The 27,463-nt window shown below is 39.9% G+C and overlaps 1 protein-coding gene across 18 annotated transcripts in view; it reads right to left on the bottom strand.

The window, feature by feature from the left end:
• VPS13D (vacuolar protein sorting 13 homolog D) overlaps positions 1 to 27,463 on the bottom strand; it is a 244,693-nt gene that overhangs the window by 104,895 nt on the left and 112,335 nt on the right. For 17 of the 18 annotated variants that reach the window (XR_012327971.1, XR_012327980.1, XM_073795836.1 and 14 more), the window contains 9 exons: positions 27,183 to 27,358; positions 22,524 to 22,647; positions 21,491 to 21,726; positions 17,565 to 17,673; positions 11,788 to 11,951; positions 9,782 to 9,890; positions 7,429 to 7,608; positions 5,381 to 5,497; positions 4,401 to 4,550 (listed from right to left, as the gene is read on the bottom strand). Coding sequence is in view for 15 of the 18 variants with exons in the window: in XM_073795836.1 (XP_073651937.1) it covers positions 4,401 to 4,550; positions 5,381 to 5,497; positions 7,429 to 7,608; positions 9,782 to 9,890; positions 11,788 to 11,951; positions 17,565 to 17,673; positions 21,491 to 21,726; positions 22,524 to 22,647; positions 27,183 to 27,358 (1,365 nt within the window). In the remaining 3 variants the exon portion in view is untranslated. Of the gene's footprint in view, positions 1 to 4,400; positions 4,551 to 5,380; positions 5,498 to 7,428; positions 7,609 to 9,781; positions 9,891 to 11,787; positions 11,952 to 15,163; positions 15,294 to 17,564; positions 17,674 to 21,490; positions 21,727 to 22,523; positions 22,648 to 27,182; positions 27,359 to 27,463 lie in introns of those variants that run through there. The other variant, XR_012327992.1, reaches the window with a different exon arrangement.

A 27,463-nucleotide genomic window follows, 5' to 3' on the forward strand; every position in this document is an offset into this window, starting at 1 on the left:
CACGCACCAAGCTGGTCCCCTCACAAGCATTGTCTCATCAAGTCCCACAACGGCCAGCCTGTCCAAGTTATCAAACTCAGGGCTCTGCTGCATCCTCACCACAACCTCCTGGGGATCATCACTGTCCTCATGTCACAGACAAAGAAGCTGAGAAGAGAGTCCCCTGCCTAAGGTTGTACACCTAGTCAGTGACAGAACGAGAACTTGACTCCACTTCTCTCTGTCCCCAAAGCGAACGTTCTCAACCACTAGGCTATCAATGCTTCTCTTGCTCCAAATTCCCTGAAGAACTCAAACGAGAGAATCAGTAGCAGATGGCTACCAAATGGGCACAGTTGCCCATCCTAAAGTCAACTCCCTTCTAGGAATGGAGCGACGAAAGCAGTGGCACCAGGGACTGCTCTATTCATCCCCCACATCAGCACCATCACCGAGAACACACTCTCCACACTCAGGTAAGTTTATGGACATCCAGAGGCTCACGGCAGGAAGCAAGCATCTTTACTTTGCTTTACCCTAAAGGCCCACACTAGGAAGAGGAAAGAGGAGAGAACATGTGTCGGGTACCCCTAAGCATACTTCCTACACATCACCTAACACATTCCTCACTACAACCCTAAAGGTTAATTGTTATTCCTCCCCATTTTACAAACAAGAAAACAGAAGCTTAGAGAAGTTAAACTACTTGCCCACACTATTACTACTATTATATTCACAAGGTATAATAGTAAGTAGGAGAGTTGGGATTCAAATGCAGGTATTTCGAGCATCAAGCCCTTGACCTTTCCATTGTATCACATGGGTTCCCACAGAACCATTTTGTACAGTCGCTGCAGATGGTCCTTCTGTTGGCTTTCAAGGTGCAGAGAGAAGGGCAAGGGACCTAGAGCACTTCTTCTTACTTCCATTCTTGCCTCCTACCATGTGCTCTCTATACAGCAGCCAAAATGATCTTTCAAAAACACAAATCATGTCCCTCCTTCCTGGACACGCTGCAGTGGCTTCCCTTATCTCCTAGGACAGGACAGCACTCCTCAGCACAGCCTCCAAGGGCCCACCTGATCCAGTCTCACTACATACCACTCTCCTCCAGGCTCACCACCATGCCTGCACACAAGCCTCCCCATTGTTTCTCAAAGATGGGCAAGTCTCTCCTCCCTCAGAATTTTCCGGAACATTTTCCCCATAGTATACCTTTTCTCTGGTTTTCTCATTCTAGTCTTCCAAGTTCGGCTCAGCTCCCACTTCCTCAGGAAGACCCTCCTAGGCCACCTTACCTAAAGCAGCAGCATCCCTCTTTATTCTCTCACAGCAGTTACCCCAAGTTGGAATTATTTATTTGCTTGCTCGCTCACTTATTGGCTGACTTCTCCCCTAGTCTGTTAGTTCAGAGAGCAGAAACTTCATCTTTTGAGTCATGGTGGTATCTCCAGAGCCCAGTGCCATGCCCAGCACACAGATGATAACTCAGTTAGAATTCACCCAGTGAGTGAATCACCTGTCACACCCAATAGAAATGACAATAAAGTCTCACCTTATTCTGACCTCTTCTTTGTTCTTTCCCCAAACACATTTGACACAAGTGTACTAACTGTGAATTTCTGATTCTTGTTTTAGTCTCCCAATTAGATTTAGACACTCCCTAAGGGTGGGACTGTATCTTCTGTTCTTAAAAATTCTTCCTCATAGCACTGTAATCATAGTAAACTCTCAAATCTATTTATTTTCTACAATTTACAGCACACATGAAATCAAGAGGTACTACAGGAAAAAAAAATCTTTTTAATTACAGTAAAAAGTCAATGAAATTAATGAACAGCAAATGATTCCTTGGATCTTCTCCGTAAGATCAAAAAAGAAAGACAAAGAAATAGAGATGGCAAGATATTAACTTTTTATCCTCAAACAAATGGGATGTCATTAGCCTGAACTCTTTGCTATTTGTGATATATGATGAAAGAAAAAATTCTTCTGAAAAGGGGTTTTGGCATGATAATCCTTTAACATTTTTTTGTAGTGTGGATCTGCTGGAAATGAGTCCTTTTAGCTTTTGAATGTCTAAAAACACCTTTAATTCACCCTTGTTTTTGAAAGATATATTTGCTGGGCACAGACTTCTAGGTTGGCAGGTTTTTTTTCCTTTCAACACTTTAAAGATGTTGCTTACCATATTCTCACTTGCATTGTTCCCAATAAGAAACTGGCTGTCATTCTCACCTTTGTTCCTTGTGAGGAACGTGGCTTTTTTAATCTGGATGCTTTATCACTGGTTTTGAATAATTGATTATGATGTACCTTGGTACAGTTTCCTTCATGTCGTATGTGTGGCAGGGCAGGGGAAAGGCACAGGGGACGGTGTGAATGTGGATTTGTGTTTGAGCTGCTTCTGTGAGTTTATAGTTTTCATTAAGTTTGGAACATCTATGGTCAAAATCTTTTTTTAAAAAAAATAAAATTGAATTTAATTCATGATTTAAAATTTTTTTTAATGTTTATTTATTTATTTATTTGGCTGCATCGGGTCTTAATTGCAGCACATGGGATCTTCATTGCAGCATGCGGGATCCTTCACTGCGGCGCACGGGCTTCTCTCTAGTTGTGGCACGCGAGCTATAGAGCACGCCGGCTCAATAGTTGGGGTGCACGGGCTTAGCTGCCCCTCGGAATGTGGGATCTTAGTTCCCCAACCAGGGATCAAACCCACGTCCCCTTTGTTGGAAGGCGGATTCTTAACCACTGGACCACCAGGGAAGTCCCTAATTCACGACTTTTAAAAGTTATTCATGTTTTAAAAAAAGAAAAAAGGCAGACATTTACCTAACAACAAGAACAAAACCCTCTAACAAACATAATAATTACAAAATTCCTTCCAATTTTTTTTTTTTCCTGTCTCCTCCTCTCTCTCTCCTCTGGGGACTCCAATTATCCATATATTAGATTGCCTGAAGTTTTCTCATAGGTCACTGATGCTGGTCTCTTTGTAGGGTTTTTTTCCCCTTGGATTATTTTTCTTTGGGTATTTCAATTTGGACAGTTTCTCTTGTTATGTCTTTAAGTTCACTAATCATTTTTTCTGCACTGTGTCATCTGCTACAGATCAAATCCAGTGTTTTTTCCATTCCATTTTAATCTCTAGAAGTTTGATTTGAGATTTTTATATCTTCCATGTCTCTGCTAAACTTTTTGAACATGTAGAATAGAATACAGTTACAATGAGTTTTAATGTCCTTCTCTGAAAATCCAAACAGCTCTGGGTTGCTTCTGAATGATTATGCTCCTCATTATATACTGTGTCTTCCTACCCCTTTGCACACCTGGTAATTTCCGATAGGATGCCACATACTGTGATTTTTGCTTTGCTGGGTGCTGGATGTTTCTGTATTCCATTAAATCTTGAGCTTTGTTGTTCAGGGACATGGTTAATTTACTTGGAAACAGATTTGATTCTTTCAGAGTTTCCTTCTGTGTGACTGATTTGTTAGCTAGGTCTGGAGCAGTGCTCAGCCTAGGGCACATAGCTCACCACGGAGGCCCAAGACTTTCTGGAAGGCTCCTCCCAATGTCCCATAATTATCAGTTTTCCCAGTGTGGCTGGTGGTGAGCAGCCGGTGCTGTGACCGGTGCTATGACCCTTTCGGACGGTAGGTTCCTCTCATCTGTCCTTTGCTGACCATCTGCGGGGCCCTCTGCAGATCTCCTGAGAGTTCTTTCTGTGCAGCATGCTCCTCCCAGGTCTGCTGTCCTATGAACTCTGGCTGCCTTGGTCCTAGGACTCTTAACCCTGCTCAGCTCATCCACTCTGCTGGGTTCTGTCTCAGTCTCTCCGCCTGGTGACATGGCCTGGAAACTTTTTCACGGCAGCAAGCTGGGGTGATTGCAGGGCTCACCTCTTCTGTTTCCCACCTCTCAGGGATCACTGTCCTTTGTTGCCTGATGTCCAGTGTCTTGAATCTGTTGTCTCCTTACTTGATCTGGATTTTGGGGGTGTTTCAGGTAGGAAAGTAAATCAGGTCTGTTACTCCACCTTGATCAGAAGCACAAGTCCACTTCCCTTGTTTTTCTCCCTATGGTGAACTTCAGTTCCTCTAAATTATGGTTAGATGATTTCCGCTGTTTTCTCTATTGGCAAGATGAGGGACCATGGGTCACCTTCCTCCATGCCACCTTGCCCAAGTTATCTAAGTTACTGATGGACTAGCTGCTATATTCAGAATTCTGCTCTACAGAAAAATTAGTAAGACAAATATAGGTAAAAGGATTCTTTTCATAGAACGATTTTCTGAAGACCATAAGAAATTTGTGCCAAAGTACTAAAGTTTTTAGAACATCAAACACTGATCTGGTCGGCTGTTCAGCAGGAAGAAAAGGAGATCAACAAGTCCTAAGCGCCCCCCTCTCACCTGTACATCCCGTATGCTGAGTTCTAGCATATGACTGGTGGCCAGCTGTGTGTAGTGCACATTGATTCCCGTAAGACTTGCAAAGACCAGTTCTTCTGGGACTTTATTAATTAAAGACAACCCAATTCCACCTTCTAACTTCACAAGCACCTGAAAGGAAACCAAAATATGGCACACTGACAGTTTAAAACACAGCTCAAGGTAGCCAGGAGAGGACAAGGAAATAAATGGCTTTAAATCCCTCTACTTTGCCTCTAAGCAGATGAAAACCATGTAGGAGCTGTATTACTCACCTTGACGGCTCAAATTCCATCATCTCACTACAAGCCTTCCTCTCCAGGCACACTCCCCACCCCAACCAGAACTCCACAGTGATATGATAACACCTCTACCGGAGCACTGATGACATTCTGCATCTCATTACAGGAAAATAATCATTTGAGAATCTTTGTCCCTGTTTGAGAGACAAGCTCTTATTAAGTTATTCACCAAACTTCTATAACATCCAATACAGTGCTTTACATATAGGTGTTTTTTTTAAATAACCTATATGAATAAATATGGAATAAGTGTGCTTTTTCACACTTATCTCATGCTCCTTTCCACACTTTTCACTTTCTTTCCAATGCCCAAACAGGGCCAGGGAAATGAAGATGTCAGAGTCAACTGGGGCCAAGAAGATAAAACCTAGTTTGCTTATTCTCAACCTTCACTCCTATTTAAATTCAAATAATTTAGCTTTCTTTATTTTCATCTTACTGTAACAACATTCGTTACATTCTGATTTGACCTGAGCTGTCATTTAAGTAACATATTCACACATTCGTGATGTGATAACATTAAATATTATGAAGTAACACTGATACTTAGAAGTCACAGAGGTCAGAAAGAAAAGAGAAGGTCTCAACTAAGAAAACCAAAGAGAAAAATTCTAAACAAATTTGTAATGAAGAAATGACCCTGCAATAGCTAATACGTACTTCCAATTCCTGCTCTGCGTCTGGATTCTTTAATTTCTGCAGCTCTTGATCCATAACAGGAAGTTCATCCACTTCGTATGATGAACGGTCACTTTTCCGTTGGGAGAAATCTGTTATCTGCGGTCAAATAAAACACTGTACTTACTAAGAGGGCTCAAACTTCCACTGCGAAACCCACTCCATACCAATTGTGTAAGTCAAAGTCACTATATGCTCAATAATCCTATGGAAGTTAATGGTTTCCAAAGCACTGCTAAGGTAAGATTTATATAATAATGAAGCAAATTTGGTCTTGAGTCTCTATGACTAACACCAAGCTGTAGACCTTGAGAGCTTCATACAGTGGGAGTTAGGCATCTGTAGGTGATCTAGCATTATAGCTCAAGTCAAAACATGCAAACCTCAGGATCCAGGCATTCACTTTTTGCCTTAAGAGAAGGGTGCTTTTTAAAGAGATATTGTGGATTACGGTGTACTATCTCAGAGAATTTGCTGTTACACATCAACATCTTTTCTTTTTCCTTAACTCTAATTCCCCATGCCTGATAAATCCATTATCTCCAGCACAGAACTCTCCCTGAGCTACAGACCCATACTTACACTGACTTCCGGACACCTTCCTGTAGATACCATACACTTAATGAGTCCAAAACTTAACTCCTCATTTCCCCCCAGAAGTCTGCTCTGTGTACATCTCTTAGTGATGGAGATTATCATCCTCCTTGTTGCCCAAATCAAAATCCTGAAGGCCATTCTTGACTCCTTCCTCTCTCCCATCCGCACATTCGAGCAATCACTAAGTCTGACTGACTCTACCCCCTAACAAGCCTTCATTTCTATTCATTTCTCTCCAACGTCCTCCTCATGTCCACCTCCCTGCCATGTATTCTAGTTCGGGTCACCATAATCTCTCAGCCAGATCCCGCCAAACTGGCCTTTCTCTGTCTCCAGTTTCACTCCAATTCTCCACACTGCAGCCAGAGTGAGCAAGTTAAAATAAATTTCTGATCGTGTCACTCCCTGACTCTTTGGTGCCATAGAAAAAACACAAAATCCTTAGCATGTATCAGGCTTTTCATGTTCTGGCCCCTGCTTCGGTCTCCTGCCTATTTCTTAGCATATTCTATGTGCCACTTGGATCACTCTCCTTTATCTCCAGGCCTTCAATGGAGATACATAACTTCCCATATACATATAATTTACTTATTTTGTTTATTGCTCATGGTTTATCCACCCCACTAGAATGTAAGCTCCAAGATGGCAGGGAACTTTGTTTGTTCACTAGTCTAGGTTCAGTACCTAGAACTGTGTCTGGCTCTAACAGGGCTCAGTAAATAACTCATGAGCGAATACTCTCATTCTTAAGGCACAGCCCCTCCACCTTTCCTTCTTGATCTGGCTAACTTCCTTCAGTTAACATTTAGATCTCAGCTTAAGTGCTACTTCTCTTAGAAAGTCCCTGCCAGTCTCCAAATCTGGGCATACAAATCCTTTCTAGATACTCCCCATAGCACCCTCCACTCCTACTTTCATAACACAACATGTTAATTATCTGATTAGAGACCTCATATAGCTCCCTGTTGTCAATGTTATTAATATATCAATTATTTAAATATATAATAAACATATATAACGACTGATAATAATATGTACTGTTCTTGGCATCATCTTCTTTAATTCTTACACTTTTGTTTTACTCATTCTTTTTTATTATTATTGAAGTATAGTTGATTTACAATGTTCTGTTAGTTTCAAGTGTGCAGCAAAGTGATCCAGTGATACATACATATTTATCTTTTTTTTCAGATTCTTTTCCCTTATAAGTTATTATGAAATAATTCTTACACTTTTTAAAAATCATCTTGTATTTTACTTATACTCTGATTCTTATAACAACTTTGTGAGGCAGGTCTTATCCCCACTTTATAAGGACACGCCATCCTCACACCCAGCACAGATACTTCAATAAACATCTGCTGAATGACCGACCATGTGGGGGCGGGGGGAGCACAATGAGACTCAGGTCAGTTCTTACGATAAATCATCACCTGGAGCGCTCTAGTTGGTCCATCTGGGATGACCCTGATGGACAACATTCCAGAACCAGGCCTCATTTTTTGGTTAATAAATTGTTGTTCAGGTGGAACTGGCCCCAAAAGCTCCATGGATGTGTCCGGACCAAGAACAACTTCAGCTCCGTCAAACAAACCAGAAAGCCCTCCTTTGGCCTACGGGACAGAGTAAAGATGTGTAAGAAAAGGCAAAGGCACTGACTTTGACAATTTAATATGTCATTTCAAACAAGTTACCAGATTTAAACTCTCTTCTGAAGGGTCATGGTCAACATATAGCAAAGCATTTACTGTTTTTTCAGCTTTACAGATGATAAAGAACAGGAGGATTACTTGGGCAAGATGGAAAGTTATGCTACATGAATTTAGGGAATTCAAGGTAAGATAATTCCATGAATACAGTATATTAGTTTAGTAGTAACTTCTAGTCATTAAGATAAGCTTAAAAAAAAAAAAAGTACCAAAAACCCTATTTCTCTGAGTATTCTCACTAGGGTTTGCTTCAAAAGCTGAAACATTCTGAAAATTTAAAAAGTATCACTATCACTGAGCTTTCCAATAAAAAGCAAATTCTGGAGTTGAAAATCTCCCCAAACAGGCATATGGCTGGACAATCAAATATTCAAAATATGGTGCCTCTTCTAAAATGAAACAGGGAAATGTGAATGTCATCTGATAGCCAGTTATTCGGGCCTTTGGAGAAAAGTACCTTCTTGCTATATGCCCCAAGTAAAACGGACGTCTGCAGGATGATGCCTTTGGGAGAGTGAATACAGGGCTAGAGAAGATAATAACTAAAGTGTCTAGATCCCCCTCTGTTAGTTTTTAAATAGTGAGTAATGAAAAGGAAATTTTGAGCTGGGTTTATAGGACAGACTTTAACATAGAGAAAGCTTTTATAACTATTTTAAGTTTAGAAAGAAAGTGCATACACAGCCTTATACGGGTAGTGTCAGAAAATGTTTTAATGCCTTCAATTATTTTATTCAGAATGATAAGATTGTAACAAGTTTATTTCCCTAACCAAAACACATTCTGCTCTGCTGAATACTGCTATTACAGGGTCACTCAGAGAAATGATGAAGTAGATTCAAGAAACAACAAACACCAGAAAGGGATTTTTTTTTTTGGTTGGGGGGGGGGGTGGGCAGTGGGTTGGGCAGGATGCTCTAAGAGAATTGGAATTACATGGGCTTTAGAAACAAACCAGAAGTCAGGGTCAGACACGGAACCCAACAATTATAACAAGCCCTCTTTTGCCTCTAGAAGTCTGAATTGCATTGCTAATTGAAAATCACAAATCCATTCCAGATGTGTGCTTCATATAAGTAAGCAGCTTGTCTTTGATGAAAAAAGCTCAGGGCACTAGAGATAAAGAAAATAAATCTCACCAAACAGCAGTCAGAGGCTCCTTGCAGTTCTGCTCGCTCCCCCGGAGAACAAGCTCCCATTATGGAAGGACAGCCTGGTTTCCACCAGGGTCAAACACACTAAGAGCTCTCTAGATTCTGGGCCTGATGCTCTAGTGTTTACCTTTTGGGTAAAGTCCCAGGCTGAGGCAGAACTGCACACGCAGTCACACGTGCTGTTCTGCTCTATGCCCAAACCTCTGAGACACCTTCCTACTCACTCATCTCAGATCCATGGTCTCATTCCTGGCCTGAAGCCAGAAGGAGAGAAAATCCAAATTCCTGGTAACTTTCCAAACACACATTTGCTTATAAAGTACCTGGGAGTTTTTCATGGGGTGGACTGGCTGACTTGAAGGCAGGGGAAACTGAACAGCAACCTTCATTTCGACATTTGCTACAACAATGAAAGGTCTATTTGGGGACCACTGAGAATGCAGAAGTAAACAGAATCTGGGGCATGCAGAGCCCATGAAGATTACTCACCATCTCATAGAACACTTTATAAAAGATGGTTTTAACCTCACAGGTCTAAAACTAATCCATCTAACTTAGTGGCGGGCTTTTAGCTGACATTTTTCTTTCTTTCTTCCTTTTTAAAATTGCATAGGTAATTTATCTCATCAAAGAAAAAAAATCCAGATAAGCCAAGGGAAAAAAATAAGAACCATCACTCAGAAGCAACCATTCCTAACACATTTCTTACATATCACCTTCAATAACATTTCCCATGTAAATATGCAGAGATGCACAAGGTTTCATGGTTTTCCTGACTAAAATGAAATAATACATATTTGCATTGTCATTATTTTTTTCCCATTCAACAACATCTCATGTATATCCTAATTAAGACTTTGTTTCAAAAAAAAAAAAGGCTCAACCATTGCTTGCTGCAACCGGGGATGTCAAAAACTACTAACCTGGACAACCAACCCATGTAACCCACAGGTCAGTTTCCCTTCTCGGAAACTCCACGTCTGGGTTGTGCTTCGCCTACGATCAGGCTTTCTTAGCATCAGCGGCTCGTATCTAGAAGAAAGGAAAATGCAATAAGTCCTGTGAGTCAAATATTTCAGGCCTGTAGAGAGTATCAGGATCGAGGTTTTACTCTTCTTCCTTCCAATATCCTCTGCCCTTAAAATCTAACAGGCAGTTAGCTTGAATCCTATGGCAGCTAGGTATCTCTCAATGAGGAAGGAGGAATAAAACAAAATGGAAAGCAATGAGGACACAAATATGAATACTTTAAGGATTCACAATTTAATACGTATAACAGGCGTTCTTGCTTTCTCACAATGACAAGCTGTCATGTAGTACAAGAAAGGTTTTTTAAAATATTTTCAAAAATCCTTTTCTGTTTTATTTCCAAATACTTTTATTTTGTAATGGGTTTTAACTTGTAAGTCATCTAAAGTCATTTTGGAAGTAAACAAGGTATTAACTGAAAACACACTGATTTCATGGAGAAACTGAGGCAAGGCTAATAAAATAACTTATTCAAAGTTGAAGAGCTGATTTGAATCCAAGTAGTCAGTCATAAAAACACATTTTTTTTTTCTGGCTTTAAAAACATGTATTCTTGTTGTAAAGATAATGGAACATTTTTTTAAACAAACTGAAAAAAAAAATCACTTATAAATCCGACTCTCCATCCCCAGCCCCCAGTACAATAATAGCCCTGGTCTTTTGCCTTCCACTCCAGATCCTGGTGTCTAGGTCCTGCTCTTTCCCAGCTGTGGGTTATGCTCCACTGCTACACAAGCAGTTTTCTAAGTCTGTAGATGGTGGAAGACTCAAGGAGGTTTTTTCTCTACAGCTTTATCAGCACTGATGAAATACTGGCAGGGAGAAGAGATGGGAGCTTCAACTCTATTTTGTAGCTCCAAAGAAAGAAAGTTTAGGGAAAGAGGGGTAATTCACATTTGGAAGATTAGAGGATAAAAGAAAGTCTATTTTCTTAGATGAACAAGGGTTGACAGTCATAAATGGTTTCTGCAGGTTCTCATGTTTGTGAAGAGCCCTGTGTATCCACTCACTCCTCCATGCCATCTCCTTATGCACAGTCTTTAAAAAGAGATGAAACTTGCCCACAGTGATCTAAAAGTTAAGGTCCCAAATGAATTCTCACAGTGATGGTTCTGACAAGCACCAAATAAAAGTAATTAAGATAGTAGAGGCAGCAGACAAATAGCAATAGAAAATGAGCTAGGCAGTGATCCAATAATTTCTTGCTGTTGATTTTAGTCCTTTGCTCATAAAGAAAATTAACATTTTTTTTTTTTACATCTTTACTGGAGTATAATTTCTTTACAATGGTGTGTTAGTTTCTGCTTTATAACAAAGTGAATCAGTTATACATATACATACGTTCCCATATCTCTTCCCTCTTGCGTCTCCCTCCCTCCCACCCTCCCTATCCCACCCCTCTAGGTGGTCACAAAGCACCGAGCTGATCTTCCTGTGCTATGCGGCTGCTTCCCACTAGCTATCTACCTTACGTTTGGTAGTGTATATATGTCCATGCCTCTCTCTCACTTTGTCATAAAAACAATTTGATTATTCTCTTAATAATTTGTTTCTGTTTTCAAGGGATTTAACAAAATTCTTAGATTTAAAAAAACAAACTGTTCACTTCTCGGGAGCAGGGGTAGGTAGACGTTTGGATGAAAAGACATTCATGTTTCATAACATATCCTTATAGTTTGATTTTTTTTTTTTTTAACATCTCCATGGGCATTTCCATAATGACTTTAAAACATAAAACAGGAACCCAGTACTCATGTTTGGAAATACAACAGGTTTCTGTCATTGAAGAAAAATACAAATTCTTACTTCATTTATAGACTCTCTGCTTTTTGGTGTAGATTCCTTCTGAGTCTGAATTTGAAAGCAGTGAACTTGAACCAAAAGTTGCCATGAAAGTTACCTGTTGTCAGTGACCGCAGCAAGACCAGCAATATCTAAGATGGCAGAGCCCTCGGTGGAGCGGGCGGCCAAGGGCTTGCTGGGGTTGTGAGGCACGGAAGAGCCCTCGTGGGCCAGCATGCCTGTGCCAGTCATCCTCCACAGCTGAGAACGCTTCCCTGGTTCCTGTTGGGCAGAGACAGCAAGAGAAATCATGCGCAGCCACGGCTTCATACAAGGGCTTCAAGAGCTTCACACAGGGCTGAATGAGTTCTCAAGTAGGGACTGTACTAAAAGACACTTTCCGATTATGTCAGTGCTTAATTCAAACTTGCACTGCTGTCAATCTCTAGCTGCACTTCGGATAAAATATGCTAAACTCTTGAACCAAACAACCAAAAATGACAATATAAATTTTTTGAATTTATTTTTTTCATACACTTAATACTTTCTGAGCAAACCAGTTAGTCGAGGTTCAATCTAATCTCCTCCACTAGCTACACTGCTATGTTAACTGCTATTCCAGATGGCAGCCCTCCAGTGCCCTTACCTAAAAGAGTGATCCAATTATATAAAGTATATATGATATTCTCAGTATTTGGTCTTTGGTTATCCTCATAACGGGCAGACAACCAGAATTTACCAGAGCTCTCCCCCATCCCACGTTCATAAGGTAAGCATACTACATTGATGGTTTCCAATTTCCAATTTACTGGGTTTACTATTAAGTGGATTGTATTCAAAAGTTATACTAGATTTATTGCTATTAATTCTAAATATATTTTCTCTTAGGAGTATTTTATAAGCAGTACTTGAACTTCCAGGTCTATCCATGAAAGTCTGTATAATCCATCATATGTAAGAAGTAATAATAATAATAGTAATAACACCTCCTGAGTATTTACTATGTGTCAGCCACTGATCAGTGTGAGTTACACATAGTAATTCATTTAATCCTCAAAACAAATCAATGAGGTATATACTATTACTGTTCTTACTTACAAATGAAGAAGTTAAGTCCCAGTGAGATAAAGAAACTTCACCACGGTCACATTAACTAGTAGGTGGTAGAGTGAAGGTCTGAATCCCCAAAGTGTGAGTCCAGGGATGACGTGCTTATCCACTTTGCCATACTACCTTTCTAACACAATCCCTATAATTCCATTTCAGGAACACCTAACCATTGAGAATACTCTTTCTATGGGAACGTATACTCCAACTAGACCCGTCAGGATCACATTCTAGGTACCATAAACGCATCCACATGCTGCCCCGCGTTGGAAAGACAGCTTTTGCAACAAAGCTGTCAAAGCTGCATTAAAAGCTAACAAAGTAATATGAATGCTGGAGTCGAATGCCAGGATCTGAAATCCAGCTGCCTCATTTACTAGCTAAGTGACCTTGGATAAGCTACTAAATTTCTCAGAGCTCCTGTTTCCTGATCCTGTCAAAGGGGGAAATTAAGCTGCCTCTGAGGGTTCCTGTGATAAGTGTAATAAATACAAGGCACTTTCAGCACATACTTGGCACAGGGTTAATGCCTCGATAAATGTTTGCTATGTTACCATGATCACATCCCTTTACACAGCACATTATGTACAGCATCCTAGTTGATCCCCCTCACTAACCTGGGAGATCAATGGGGAAATGAGGCTCCGGTAGGAATGTGAAACACCAGATATCATCATCTTTAAGTGGCAAAGCCAGAACTCAAATCTAGAAGATATGATGCTCTTTCTTTTTTTTTTTTTTTAATTTTTATTTTATGTTGGAGTATAGCTGATTAACAATGTTGTGTCAGTTTCAGGTGTACAGAGAATTGAGCAGACTTCCCTGTGCTATACAGCAGGTCCTTGTTGGTTATCTATTTTATTTATTTATTTATTATCTATTTTAAATATAGCAGTGTGATGATGCTCTTTCTACTGTGTGCTAATGCCTCTCGTACCTGTGAAAAGAGATGAAACTGAGCTGCACTTCTCCACCCGCAATCCCCACATGCTTACTTCTCTGTTCACAGTAAGAGAATACATCTATCCCTAGCACCAAAACCACACAGAAAAGCACCTCAATTTTCCTGGAGGTGTTCCAGATCGGGAATCAAAGCACAGATGCCCAGGTGAAATCAAGTTTTCATACATGGATTCCTCTATTGCCTGCCCGTATGTGCAGGCTCATCATCACTGGAAACTACCCAAACCTCCATTTAAAAACCCAAGATCCACCATTCTCCTTCCAGTTCCCTTCCCCTGCCCCCTTTCCTCACAATTTAGTCCTAAAACCTTGAGGTGACACTGAGGGAGGGAGAAGGCCATGGGGGCTGTGTGAGGTTAGGTGGGTATATTGTGGTGGCCCGGCCCAGAGTGGGATGTTGAAACCCAAGGTGGGTGCTGACCCATATCGAGGGGCTGGGGAGGCGAGCCTAGTGTGGGTTGTCAGAGACAGAGACAGGTGAGGAGGGAATTCCTGCAGGGGGTGGGGTTGGACGGGGAGCTGCCCAGCATGTGGAGATCAGGGCCCACGCCAGGTAACACGGTGTGTCCACACTCGGGGCGGGGGGCACAACTGTGATGAGAGAACATGGGTTACATTCACGGGAACTGATCAAATTAATAAATACATTCTTAGTGCTGGACAAGGGAGTTACAAATATGAAAAGGGAAAAAATTACAATGAGCTTTGTGATGTTGGACTGGAATTAGAACTATTAGTGTGAATTGCTGGTTCTTAATACACAGAGATAGAGAAATCTGTTGAATATATAAATACACATGTAAGATATATGTATGCATATGCACATATGCATATACGCAGATACAATATGTGCCATGTGTGTGCATATATACGTCATGTATACATAAAATCGCTAGGTCTGTCCCTTGAGAGAGTCTGGGAACAGCGACACCACAACAGCAACAAGGGCACCTAGTGTACATATCTTAAGTTTCTAAATTCCATTCTCTGAAAAAAGAAATCAGGGCTCCTCAAAGAAGTGGCAAATTCCGGGAATGCTGCAGGGAAAGTACAAAATGAGCCCAAAATAACTTGCTGTGTCAGAAAGTATGGAAGTGCTCAAGGCATGAGGGGCATATGTCAAAAGGACACAGGAGGTTAAAGGCACTCCTACCGGCCAAACATGAGAACCGAGGATAAAAATAAACCCTGACAGTAACAGATAACACACTGAATAAAACAGGGAGCCATGGGGACATACATAAAGCTACAGACTGAACTGTGCTCCTGCAAGATGCTTATGGTGAAGACCTAACCCGCAGTTGGGATGAAAATGGGGCCTTTGGGTAATAATTAGGCTTAGATGAGGTCATGAGGGTGGGGGTCTCCTGATGGGATCAGTGTCCTTAAGACACCAAAGGGCTTGCTTTCTCCTCTCCCCTCACCTCTGACCCCACTCTTCCTCTGCCATCTGAGGACACGGTAAGAAGGCTGCAGTCCACAAACTAGAAGAAGGGCCTCCTCCGGGAACCGACTTGCCCGGCACCCTGATCTTGGACCTCCTAGCTTCCAGAACTGCGAGAAATAAATTCTCATTGTTTAGTCTATATTATTTTGTTCTGGAAGTCCAAGCTAATACACATGCATGCATGTATACATACATACAGAAAACTTGATGAGGAACAGGATATTTACAGAGTCTCAAAGCACCTCTCCACAAAATATTTACTAAATACAAGGGAAAAGAAAAACTTCCTTCACAGTGGAGAAGGCTGGCAGACACCACCTTAAGCAAGTGCTAACGTTAACGTCACCAGCAACAGGACAAGTCCACTTTATAGAATTTCTACCAACTTTTCTGTAAATTTGAGATTCTTTCAAAACAGAAAGTAAAAAAAAAAAATCCCAAAAAACAAACAAACAAAAACCTAAGAGGTCAACCTTCTACTCTTGGTTTCTAATTCAAGCACATAGGTCCATTTCCTAGTGCCAATTCAAAGAACATTGCCCAGTTTTAGATGTCAACGTAACTCACTCATCACCTTCCCTCCCATTTACCGGTTTTCATCCTCATCAAGTGAAATGACAACTGTGAAAATGTGTAAATTATAAAATTTTATGTAAAGTATTTTTTGCTACTTAATTTAAAAAAGTCTGTTTCTGTCCACTTAGCAGACACCAGCCCTTGGAAATCCCATGTATGTATATTTATTATTAGTGTTTTGCTGATCACACCTGGTGATCATACTCCACTGATAAATCATCTTTCTCTTGAGTTGGTTTCCATTCACTCTAACATCCTCATTAACTTGAACATTTCTTTGAAGGTCATCTGCATCATTTCCAAGGGCTCTTCTATTTTTTTCCCAATTCCTTGACTTCTGTTAGACTCTTTTATTTTTAGATTATTGTCTTTTAAAATTTCCTTTTTCAAAATGTTCAATAAAGTCTAGAAAATTGTTTACTTTCAATTACTACATCTCATGGTCTCTTTACTCATCACCATTCCCAAATCTTATTTCTAAAATGTATCTAACACATAAACACAGTCTTATATAAAAGAATGTGATAACATTTTAAGCAAATTTGAATTATGTGACTTTCAACTGGTATGATATAAAAACACATGTAGAAGTACTGGTTGATTGATAGATGGATGAAGAACCTTGAAAATATTAGGATAACTGAAAGAAGCCCTTCATTAAAGACCACTCATATATTGACCGAAGTCCAGAACAGGGGCGTCTACAGTGACAGAGAGTAGATTAACGACTGCTTAGGGCTGGGAAGTAAGGAGAATGCGGGGGTGATAGCTAAAGGATACAGGGTTCTTCCTTGAGGTGATGAAAATGTTCTAAAATTGAGTGTGGTTAAAGTAGTACCTACTGTGGATATATTAAAACCCACTGAATTGTATATTTTAAATGGGTGATTTGTGTGGTACATGAATTATATCTCAATAAAGCTGTTAAAAATATAAAACTGAATTAGAAACACATGTATTAAAGTTTCATTTGATGTGCAAAATCTGAAATAATTTGAATCTATCCCCCGTTAAAAATGCGTAAGAGTTGTACAACCTCAAAGCCAAATGAGTCATAAACCACCTACATTACTGCCACACATGATAGCACTTTAGATGATTAAAGGGCATCCTCTGTCAGCATTAGGGCCACTTAGGTTGGAAACACACAACCTCTGTCAGGGTTGTTTTTGGATTATATGATTTATATTATGCAAAATTTTCCAGAACACACCCCTCAGGTAAATGGTTTCAAATAATTATACCTGCTGATCTTCCTCCTCTTAGAGTGATTTCTGCACCTCTGTGTTCTCAAACAACATTCATTTTGAAGTCTGAACTATTTATTACCAGTCTTTCTGTCAGTCACAATATTTCTGGTCAAACTTTACTCTTTCTCTCAATATCTAGGTCTATTAGCATAATCATTTCATAAACTAACTTGAAAAGAATGTTGGCATAAAAAGGGAAAAAACTGTCAGTGTGATAATTTTTCCACTGAGTTTAGGGAAAAGTAGATTAGGGGAGTGTTACAATAGAAAGAGTAATGAAAACGACAAATCACAAATTTGAAAAAAAATAAATTCAAGAATTAAATTCTTCGAAAAGGTATCAAAGATGAGAAGGGCTTGGAATTCCTAGAGCAGGCGTCATGGGACAGTGGGGAGAACAACTGGAGCAGTCAGGACGCCCAAGTTCCATCTGAGCACGGGCCTAGGTCTCTGCTTGCTCATCTGCAAAACGAGGGGGTGGACCAGGTGGCCCCTGTCCCTTCCAGGGCTAAAAATCTTTTCTTCTAAACTCCAAGTTCTAAACTCTCTTACCTTCTTCTTTAAAATGACTCTCTGTGTCTTCGGTGAGACATCCAAGACAAGCTCTGCACAGGTAATGGCTCTGTTGGAAGCCACAGGCCGTCCTGTCCCCTCCTGTAAACTAGAATTGAAAAAACAGTAACAATCATAATACACACACACACGTATACACGTGGACTCACATGCGTATTCATGTACTCATAAGCAAACGGCTAAACCTCCACCATAAAGAAGATAATTCTTCTTTAATCATAGAAGAAAAAGCCTGACTCAAGTTGCAGAAAGATCAAGGTTGTGCTGTTTTCCTGCACAGTTCAAAGATTCATTTGTCAGAAGACATACTCTGACATTTCCCCTCTCCTGATAATTTCAGTGGCTTAAAATTCAGACATAAAAGGATGACTATGTATCTTTAGAGACAAAAAACAAAAACTAATCCAGACATTCCAAGGGTCTAAGAATTAGTTCTACTGTTTGCCAGGAAGATGATCAGAATTATTGCATCCCCATGTCTTAGCAAGAAATCAGAAGTCCCTTAAGGATGAAAAGAAAACAAAGGGTTCATAATCACCTTCCTCCAATTCCACCTTGTTGTGTTTCTCTATGGCTTAAGAATACTAAGCTTTATGGAATGTTGCAGCCTAACTACACTTTAGGGTATTTCAATGAGATTTTATTTAGATCATCCTCCTGTTTCCACTAATCTCTATCATCAAAAAATGGACTGAAAAATTCCGAGTTAAAAACCAGTTTTCATGATATCAAAAGCACAAGTGACCAAAAAAAATTTGACTTCAACAACATTAAAAAACTTTTGTCCTTCCGAAAGACATTACCAAGAAAGTAAAAAGACAATCCACAGATGGGAGAAGATATTTGCAAATCATATATCCGATATGGGATTTGTATCCATATTATGTAAGGAGCTTTAAAATTCAAAAAGGCAAAAAAATCTAATCTAAAAATGGGCCAAGGATTTGAATAGACATTTCCCCAAAGATATACAAATAGGGAATTCCTTGGCAGTCCAGTGGTTAGGAGCCACCGCTTTCAACGCCATGGACAGGGCGGCCCGGGTTCAATACCTGGTTGGGGAACTAAGATCCCGCAAGCTGTGCGACATGGTCAAAAAAAAAAACAAACAAACAAACAAAAAAGATACACAAATGGGAATAAGCACGTGATAAGATCTTCAATATCATTAATTATTATGGAAATGCAAATCAAAACCGCAATGAGATAACATTACCTATTCAGTAGAATTACTACAATCAAAAAAAGGTGGAAAACAGGGCTTCCCTGGTGGCGCAGTGGTTAAGAACCCGCCTGCCAATGCAGGGGACACGGGTTCGAGCCCTGGTCCAGGAAGATCCCACATGCCGCAGAGCAACTGAGCCTGTGCGTCACAACTGCTAAACCTGTGAGCCACAACTACTGAGCCCATGTGCCACAACTACTGAAGCCCATGTGTCTAGAGCCCGTGCTCCGCAGCAAGAGAAGCCACTGCAATGAGAAGCCTGAGCACCGCAACAAAGAGTAGCCCCCGCTCACCACAACTAGAGAACGCCCGCGCATAGCAACGAATACCCAACACAGCCAAAAATAAATAAAATAAATTTAAAAAAAACATTAAAAAAAAATTTTTTTAAGTGGAAAACAACAAGCACTGCTGAGAATGTAGAGAAACCAGAACCCTTACACATTACTGGTGGGACATAAAATGATTCAGCTCCTGTGGAAAATAGCATAGCAGTTCCTCAAAAAGGTAAACATAAGGGCTTCCCTGGTGGCACAGTGGTTGAGAGTCCACCTGCCGATGCAGCGGACACGGGTTCGTGCCCCAGTCCGGGAAGATCCCATATGCTGAGGAGCGGCTGGGCCCATGAACCATGGCCGCTGAGCCTGCGCGTCTGGAGCCTGTGCTCCGCAACGGGAGAGGCCACAACAGTGAGAGGCCCGCGTACCGCAAAAAAAAAAAAAAGGTAAACATAGAATTACCGTAGAACCCAGCAATTCCACTCCTAGGTATATATGCAAAAGAATTAAAAACAAGTACTTAAACAAGTACATGTATGGGCATGCTGACAGCACTGTTCACAACAGCCAAAAGGTAGAGACAACACAAATGTCCATCAAAGGAAGAACGGACAAAATGTGGTACAGACACACAATGGAATATTACTCAGCCATAACAGGAATGAAACAGTGATACATGCTACAGTGTGGATGAACCTTGAAAACACTATGCTAAGTGAAAGAAGCCAGACACAAAAGGTCACATGTTTTATGATAATTTATGTGAAATATCTGAAATAGGTAAATCCTGAGAGACAGAAAGCAGATTGGTGGTTTCCAGGGGCTGAGAGAAGAGGTTTAATGGGGGAGTCACTACTTAATGGGTTTGGGGTGATGAAAACATTTTGGAACTAGATAGAGGTGGTGGCTGTACAATATCACGAATATACTAAATGCCATTGAACTGATCACTTTAAAATGGTTAATTTTATGGTACATGAACTTCACCTCAATTTAAAATAAAACAAAACAAAACAAAACTAGTCTCCTTCCTCATCGTCAGTTCTCACCAAAAATGCGAAGAAATAGGATCTACTGCACTTATAGGGGTCAACGCCTTAGCACACTAAGATTCCCAGGAACTTCTCTTTCTCTCTATCCATATCTGTTCAACCCATTAAACTCGTAATTCTCCATTAGGATTCTTCAGTTAAACAGCTTAGTAACTACTGGAATTTAACATAAGAAAGTAAAGAGAAAAACATGAATAGCAACCAGATTAAGGACTGGCTTTTCAGGCACTAAAACCTTAAGCATGTCATACTATTGAGTGCCATAATCTTTAAAAAGAAAGAAACACACACGATTGACTTAATTAAAACAAGATAAGCATCTCAGCACCATCATTATCAAAAGAGAACTGTAATAAACAAGGAAAAGAAGGGCTACTCTAAGCAAAGATGCCTATTCAATTCATTATTAGTGAAATCTGGAGTCTAGGTAGCTGAGAGAGACACTGCACAGACTCAGAGATGATTTTGTGGGCCTCAGGCACATACAAAAATATTTCATGAGCAAAATTATTCAGAACATTTTGCAAAGAAATATGACTTTAAATGCCCCGTTCACCAGGTGACTTATATTTGGAATGCTAAAGATGAGGCTATCTTCCCAGTTTCTTCAACTTTAAAATTGGCCCTGTAACCAGCACAGAAACAAACTATATTTATGTGTTGGTGGAATGACTACTTTTGAAAGCCTAACATTTTGAATCTCTACGTACCTATCTCTGTACCAATCTAACAGAATTAGAATAAGCTCACTATTCCTCACCTGTCTTTTCTTTCTAAATACAACTAACTAGTCAGACAACAGTGAAGATTATAATTCTAAGGCAACTGGAATTACTGTCAAGTTAAACTCCTCTGCTTGCCTTTAGGTGACTATTAAAAAGACCTTTAAGTGTCTGCTTAATCAGAATTCTCAATGGAAGAGGAGAGTCAGAATGGTGACTTGAATAATTATGGATGAAGATTAGTCAGTTTCAAATGAGGAAAGAGGTAAAACAAAAAATGGAAAGAGGTAAAGGAAAGAGGAAAGAGGTAAAACAAAAGTTTAAAGCAAGAGAAATTTAAGACATTATAATAACAATGCCTTAGGGGAGCTGTTAGATACTAGAATGGATTATTGGGGATAGATTATTAAAAAGAGAAGAGTCTTGCCTTTTTGGATAAATTTTACTCTAGCAAGAAGACAAGGGTTTAGACTAAAGACCTCTCAAGATAGAGCCTGAGCCTAGGATTTGGTAAAGAATGGAAGGAATCTTTGTTCATCCCTTAGCCTCCTGAGAACTGCTTAAAATTTAAAACCGGTTAATAATTAGAGTTTTCTGCTTTACGAACAGTAATTTAACTCAGAATTACCCAGAGAACGTATATGTAGCAGCAATGTAAATGAAATTTTCATAATAAAGCTGTCGGTTATCCTGGAAATCATTCATGTTGCAGTTGATCTCAGAGGAACCTGCCCCTTTAACAGTCAGAGTGATAAAAGGTGGCAGGGTGGGTTCGTCCCAGGCATAATCCAAGGAAGTCATGGGCTTCACTTCAGTTCGGAGCCTGGGTTCAGCAACGCCATGCTGAGTGAAGACAACCGGGACCTACAGTAAGGGCGGAGAGGATAAAGAGGACTTTCAGTCAGAGCGGTGGCATTGGAAAGTTATCAGTGCCTCCTAGGTTTAAGTCCCAGATCCTTCCCAAATGAACCTACGCAGCATATAACCACAAGTGAGGCTCATCATGTGGCCTCTTCAAATGCCTCTCTAATCATCTTCAAAATTGCAAAAAGCCCACCAATTAGACATGGGCCACAGCCTGTTGGGTAAAGGGTTTTGAGAAGCTCTGCCACGCCAGATACCTAGAGGAAGCTTCTCTGTCCTTTCAATGGCATCTAGTCTACCCTCAACCCCCTGGGATACACTTTGAACAAAAATTTTGGAATTCAGCTATGGAAAGTCACATATTTTAAGATGTAAGGCATAATTTAAAATAGAATCTAATGATTTCCATCTTGGCTTTACTTGGAAGATTCATAAAAGAGCTCACTGTAACTAAGCAACAGGAAGAATGCCCGCCCATTCTACCGGGCATTTGTCAATCTGATTCTGATTCCTCTCTCTCTGTTTATATGGAAATGTCTACAGAGGGCACCATGCCAACCAAACTATCTAGTCAAAATAAGTTCTGGGTACTGAGAAGTCCCTTCTGGACAAGGCTGCCCAGCAATCAAAATAACCAGCAGAAACCACCTCCCAATGGTAAGATTTCTAAGATCCTGTATGGCTTCTTTTGAACCCAAGTTTAAAATGTACTTCATTCATCATTATCTTAAGGGCAGTATATATTCCACTTTCCCGCATATGAAACAGCCAAACTGGCTCTCAACTCCCCTTGGTACCTTAGAAAAGTTGTCAATTCGGAAAGGAGGGGGTAACTGATCTGTATCACTAAAGGAGATCCTATAGGTAGCTCCTCGAAGAGTAATTTCCACACGCAGGAAGAAGCATTTTCCCAGAGTGTCTCTGCAGCAAAAGGAAACAAAAGAGGCTGCATAAAATGGAGGGAACAAGCTCCAGTTCACATTCTCCTCATACTTCTCATGATCACCACTGTGCGCTCTCTGATCACATTAAAAAAAGTAGAAATTGACAGTATAATCACACAGTAAAAAAGAATTCATTCAAGCAACTTTGAACAGCACGCCGTAACTGTATGAGATCTACAAATTTTACTTAGGGTTTGTTTTGGGTCTAGCGTCAGTGCAGCAAATGAGTAAATATTGGTTGAACTACATAAAATTGTTAATATTAGACTACTTTTGACCTAGAAAAGAGGAATTTCACATGGTTCAAACTAATATATTGATGTTATTGATAAACAGGGTTTGCACTGTAGGATGAGGGAAGGTGAGGAAGAATCCTGTGGAATGGAGGTACCAGTATGTGATCATAATTTACGTGGGTGTTGTGTGTGTGTGTGTGTGTGTACTTAAATACAGATAAACCACTGGAGAGAATGGAAAGAAAGCTCTTCCTTAGGGAAGAATATCAGTTAATAAATGTAGAAGAAATGAGAGAACCAGAAAATCACCATTTTGCAACCACCAATGTAATAACTGATTCAGGTAAGAACCATCAAGCCATTGAGTGAAAGGTTTTGGGGAAACAGAACAGACACACAGTCTCAAATTATCCCCCCAATGGACTAGTCCTGTTTACAAAGAAGAAAAGGTAACTTCACAATACAGAGACCTGGTGGACACCAGCTAAACCAAATGATGATCGAATTTAGCAACATTAATAACAGGACCAACAGACGTCACAGGCCTCCGGATGTGATGCAGTGGGAAACACGTACCACCGCAGAAGTAGTACTCTTACCAAAAATGGATGGCCCAAATTTTTCTTTTTTGGCCCAAATTTATATATAAAAAACCATCAGAAAAATCCAGAAAATAAAACATTCTACCAGGCACCGGCTTGGACTCCAAAAATGTCAACGTCAATAAAGACAAAAAAGTGAGACTATGACTATTCTAGATTAAAGGAGATGAGATATACCAGCCAAATAAAATGCATGATCCTTCACTGGGTCCTAGATCTGGGGAGGAAGGTTGCTATGAAGGACATTTTAGAGAACTATTTATTTAAAAACATAATCAATATTAAATTTCTTCAGTGTGTAATGATAGGTAATAAAGTTTTTATGAAGTATCATGATGACTTCACATTACTTTCAAATGGTTTGGGAAAAAAAAATGTATGTGTGCAAGTGTGGAGAGAGAACAAGAACAGACCAAATGTTGAAATGTAGGAAATCTAGGTAAAAGAGGGGTGCCTTTGTACTACTCTTATAAGTTTTCTGTGGGTTTAAACTGTTTCAAAATGAAAATGTGGGGAAAGTAAAGGAAGGAAACAGCTGGCTCAGGTCCCTGCTCAGTAGTTTAGGGCCACACACTGAAACTATTTCAAAAAGATTAACAAAGGTACACAAGCCATCCTTCTGCCCACCCTCCACACCTTTTACTTCCTTTTCTTCTTTTTTGAAGTAACGATGAGTAACTTTTTGTTTAATTCTGAATTGGCTTCACACCACACAACTGATCTGGGCTGCCTCCACCAAGGCAGTATATAAACCAATGGTGGTTTCAGCTGCAGAATTCCTCACCTTCCCCTGCCCGCCCCCACCACGAAATCTTGTGGGGCAGGGGTCCCCAACCCCTGGTCCTCGGTGGATGGGGCCACACGGCAGGAGGTGAGCGGTGGGCAAGCGAGCAAGGCTTCATCTGCCGCTCCCCATCACTTGCATTACCACCTGAACCATCCCCCCACCCCACTGTCCGTGGAAAAACTGTCTTTGACGAAACTGGTCCCTGGTGCCAAAAAGGTTGGGGACCGCTGTTGTGGGGAACATATGATACTACCAGATAGGAGTTCTGGTTGAAGTAGGGATGAGGGCATTGGAGTCCTGCCCACTTTGCTCCCTTGACCTGTAAAGTCACCTCCTTAAACCCCAATGGCCCCTAGGAACATAGCTGGAAAACCACTATGCCAGAAGCAATTAACTCTAATAAGGGGGGGCCAGGGCAAAGGATAATTAAGAAAGGCACATCATCAACAAAAACAGAAACAAAGAAAAACCTCAGATAATGCATTTTTTTAGTCAAATATAAATACTATTTTGGATCATCTATTATTAAATTAGCCATTTTTCTGTTCCCTTGCAATAGTGTTCTCCATAAAGAACCATAAGGTATAAATGATTAAATATTGCTTCTAAATGTGTTGAAATAGCACTGATTTCAGTGTCTTTAGCTTCAAAAAGCATTTGATGAAAAAAATTAAAGAGGACAGAAATAAATAGAAAGTCGTCCCATGTTCATGGATTAGAAGACTTCGTATTGTCAAGATGTCAATGCTACCCAAAGTGGATCTACAGATCTAATACAACCCCCATCAAAATTCCAAGTGTTTTTTTTTCCCCCAGAAATAGTAAAATTCAGATGGAATCTCAAGGGACTCCAAATAGCTAAAATAGTCTTGAAATAGAACAAAGATGGAAATCTCACACTTCCTAACTTCAAAACTTATTACAAAACTACTGTAATTTAAAAAAATGTGTGATATTGGCATAAAGACAGAATATGAATGAATAGAGAGCCCAGAAATAAACCCTCACATATAGGGTCAACCAAGTTTTGACAAGGGTGTCAACACCATACCATGGGGAAAGGAAAGTCTTTGCAACAAATGGTGTTGGGAAAACTGGATATCCACAAACAAAAGAATGAAGTTGGACCCTCACCTTACACTAAATAGAAACATTAACTCAAAATGGATCAAAGACCTACATGTAAGAGCTAAAACTATAAAATTCTCAGAAGAAAACACAGCGGGGAAAGCTTCATAACACTGGATTTGGCAATGATTTCTTGGATACGACACCAAAAGCACAGGCAACAAAAGTTAAAATAGGTAAGTAGGACTACATCGAAATTAAAAACTGTAAATCACAGAACACAATCAACAGAGTGAAAAGGCAACGTATGGAACGGGAGAAAATATATGCAAATTATGTATCTCATAAGGGGTTAGTATTCAGAATATATAAAGGACTCCTACAACTCAACAACAACAAAAATAATTCGAAAATGGACAAAGGAGTTGAATCGACATGTCTCCCAAAAAGATGTACAAACGTCCAACGAGCACATGAAAAGAAGTTCAACATCACTAATCATTAGGGAAATGAGAATCAAAACCATGAGATACCACCTCACACCCATTACTATCAGAAGGGCAAAAAATAACAAGTGTTGGTGAGGATATGGAGAAATTGGAACCCTTGTGTGCTACTGGCAGGAATGTAAAATGGTGAAATGTAAATGGTGAATGTAAAAATGGTCCTACTATATAGCACAGGGAACTATATTCAATATCCTGTGATAAACCATAATGGAAAAGAATATGAAAGAGAATGTATATATACGTGTAACTGAATCACCATGCTGTACAGCAGAAATTAACACAACATTGTAAATCAACTATACTTGAATATATATAATTTCACTGCACTAGAGTGAAATAAAATGTAATAAACTATCACCAAAAAAAAAAAAAAAGGAAGTTCAACATGGACGAACCTTGAGAACATTATGCTAAGTGAAATAAGCCACTCATAAAAAGACAAATATCGTATGATTTCACTTATCTGAGATACCTAGAGCAGTCAAATTCATACGAAAAGGAAAACAGCGGTTGCCAGGGGTTAAGAAAGGGAAAAAGAGGAGCAGTTGTTTAATGGGTACAGAGTTTCCATTTTGCAAGAGGAAAAGAGTTTAGGAGATTGTTTGCACAACATAAATGTACTTAACACTAGTGAAGTTAAAAATGGTGAAGATAGTAAATTTTATGTTATGTGCCTGAGGCCCACAAAATAATCTCTGGGTCTTCATGCTATCTTTCGCATATGGCATGTGTATTTTACCACAATTTTTAAAGTTTAATACATTTTTTTTTTTTAAGCAATGGATGAAAGCAGAAAAAGAAAGCAGTCATCCTGTACTACTTGAGGCTGAATTTTGTTGATTTTTCTTAACAAGGACCTGAGGGTCACTGGGTTGGGCAAAGAAGGCCAGGTGATTTACTGAAACCGCATCAAATGACAGAAGAGTTTGTACAATGTGCAAGAATAGACAAAAACATTTATAACCAAAGCTGCCATCTAAATGCTGACAGAGTTGTGGGTAACAGTGAGATCAGTACTACCCCCTGAACATGTGACCTCAGACGACAGCAAGTGCACAATGGTCAAAACTGTCAATGTTCCCTTTAACTCACTGCATCTAAATGTTCACTCCTCCTTGCCTGGTCTTTGCAGTTTTATGACCTGTGAGCCAGAAACATATGTGTGCATTTCATGAAGAGTAGTCTTATTATTTATTACTATTTACAGCTTTATAAATATCTGAAATTTATATGGTATTTATAGCTTACTATTTACATTACTGCACCGCAATTGAGGCTACTTTTTGTCTAAATATAGTCTCTGAACTTACCTCATGTTGATATGGAAGGAATTATTCTTGTTGACTTCAAAGCCTCCAGACCAAATACAATTGGGAACATCCATCAATCGGACACATAACAGCTGATCGTAGTCATTCCGAGGCCAGTGGAACACCACACTGGAACCAGGAAGGGTGGAAATGTAACCTTCAGGATTGGCTGTTCCCTAAAACACACAGGATCATTGGCTTTAGTCAAAAGCCAAGTCAAGACGTAAATGCTTACTGAGTATCTATCTACTCTGAGCCTTGCCCTCTACCAGAAGCTATTT

Source organism: Tursiops truncatus, chromosome 1 (assembly GCF_011762595.2).
Source record: "Tursiops truncatus isolate mTurTru1 chromosome 1, mTurTru1.mat.Y, whole genome shotgun sequence".
NCBI classification, from domain to species: domain Eukaryota; kingdom Metazoa; phylum Chordata; class Mammalia; order Artiodactyla; family Delphinidae; genus Tursiops; species Tursiops truncatus.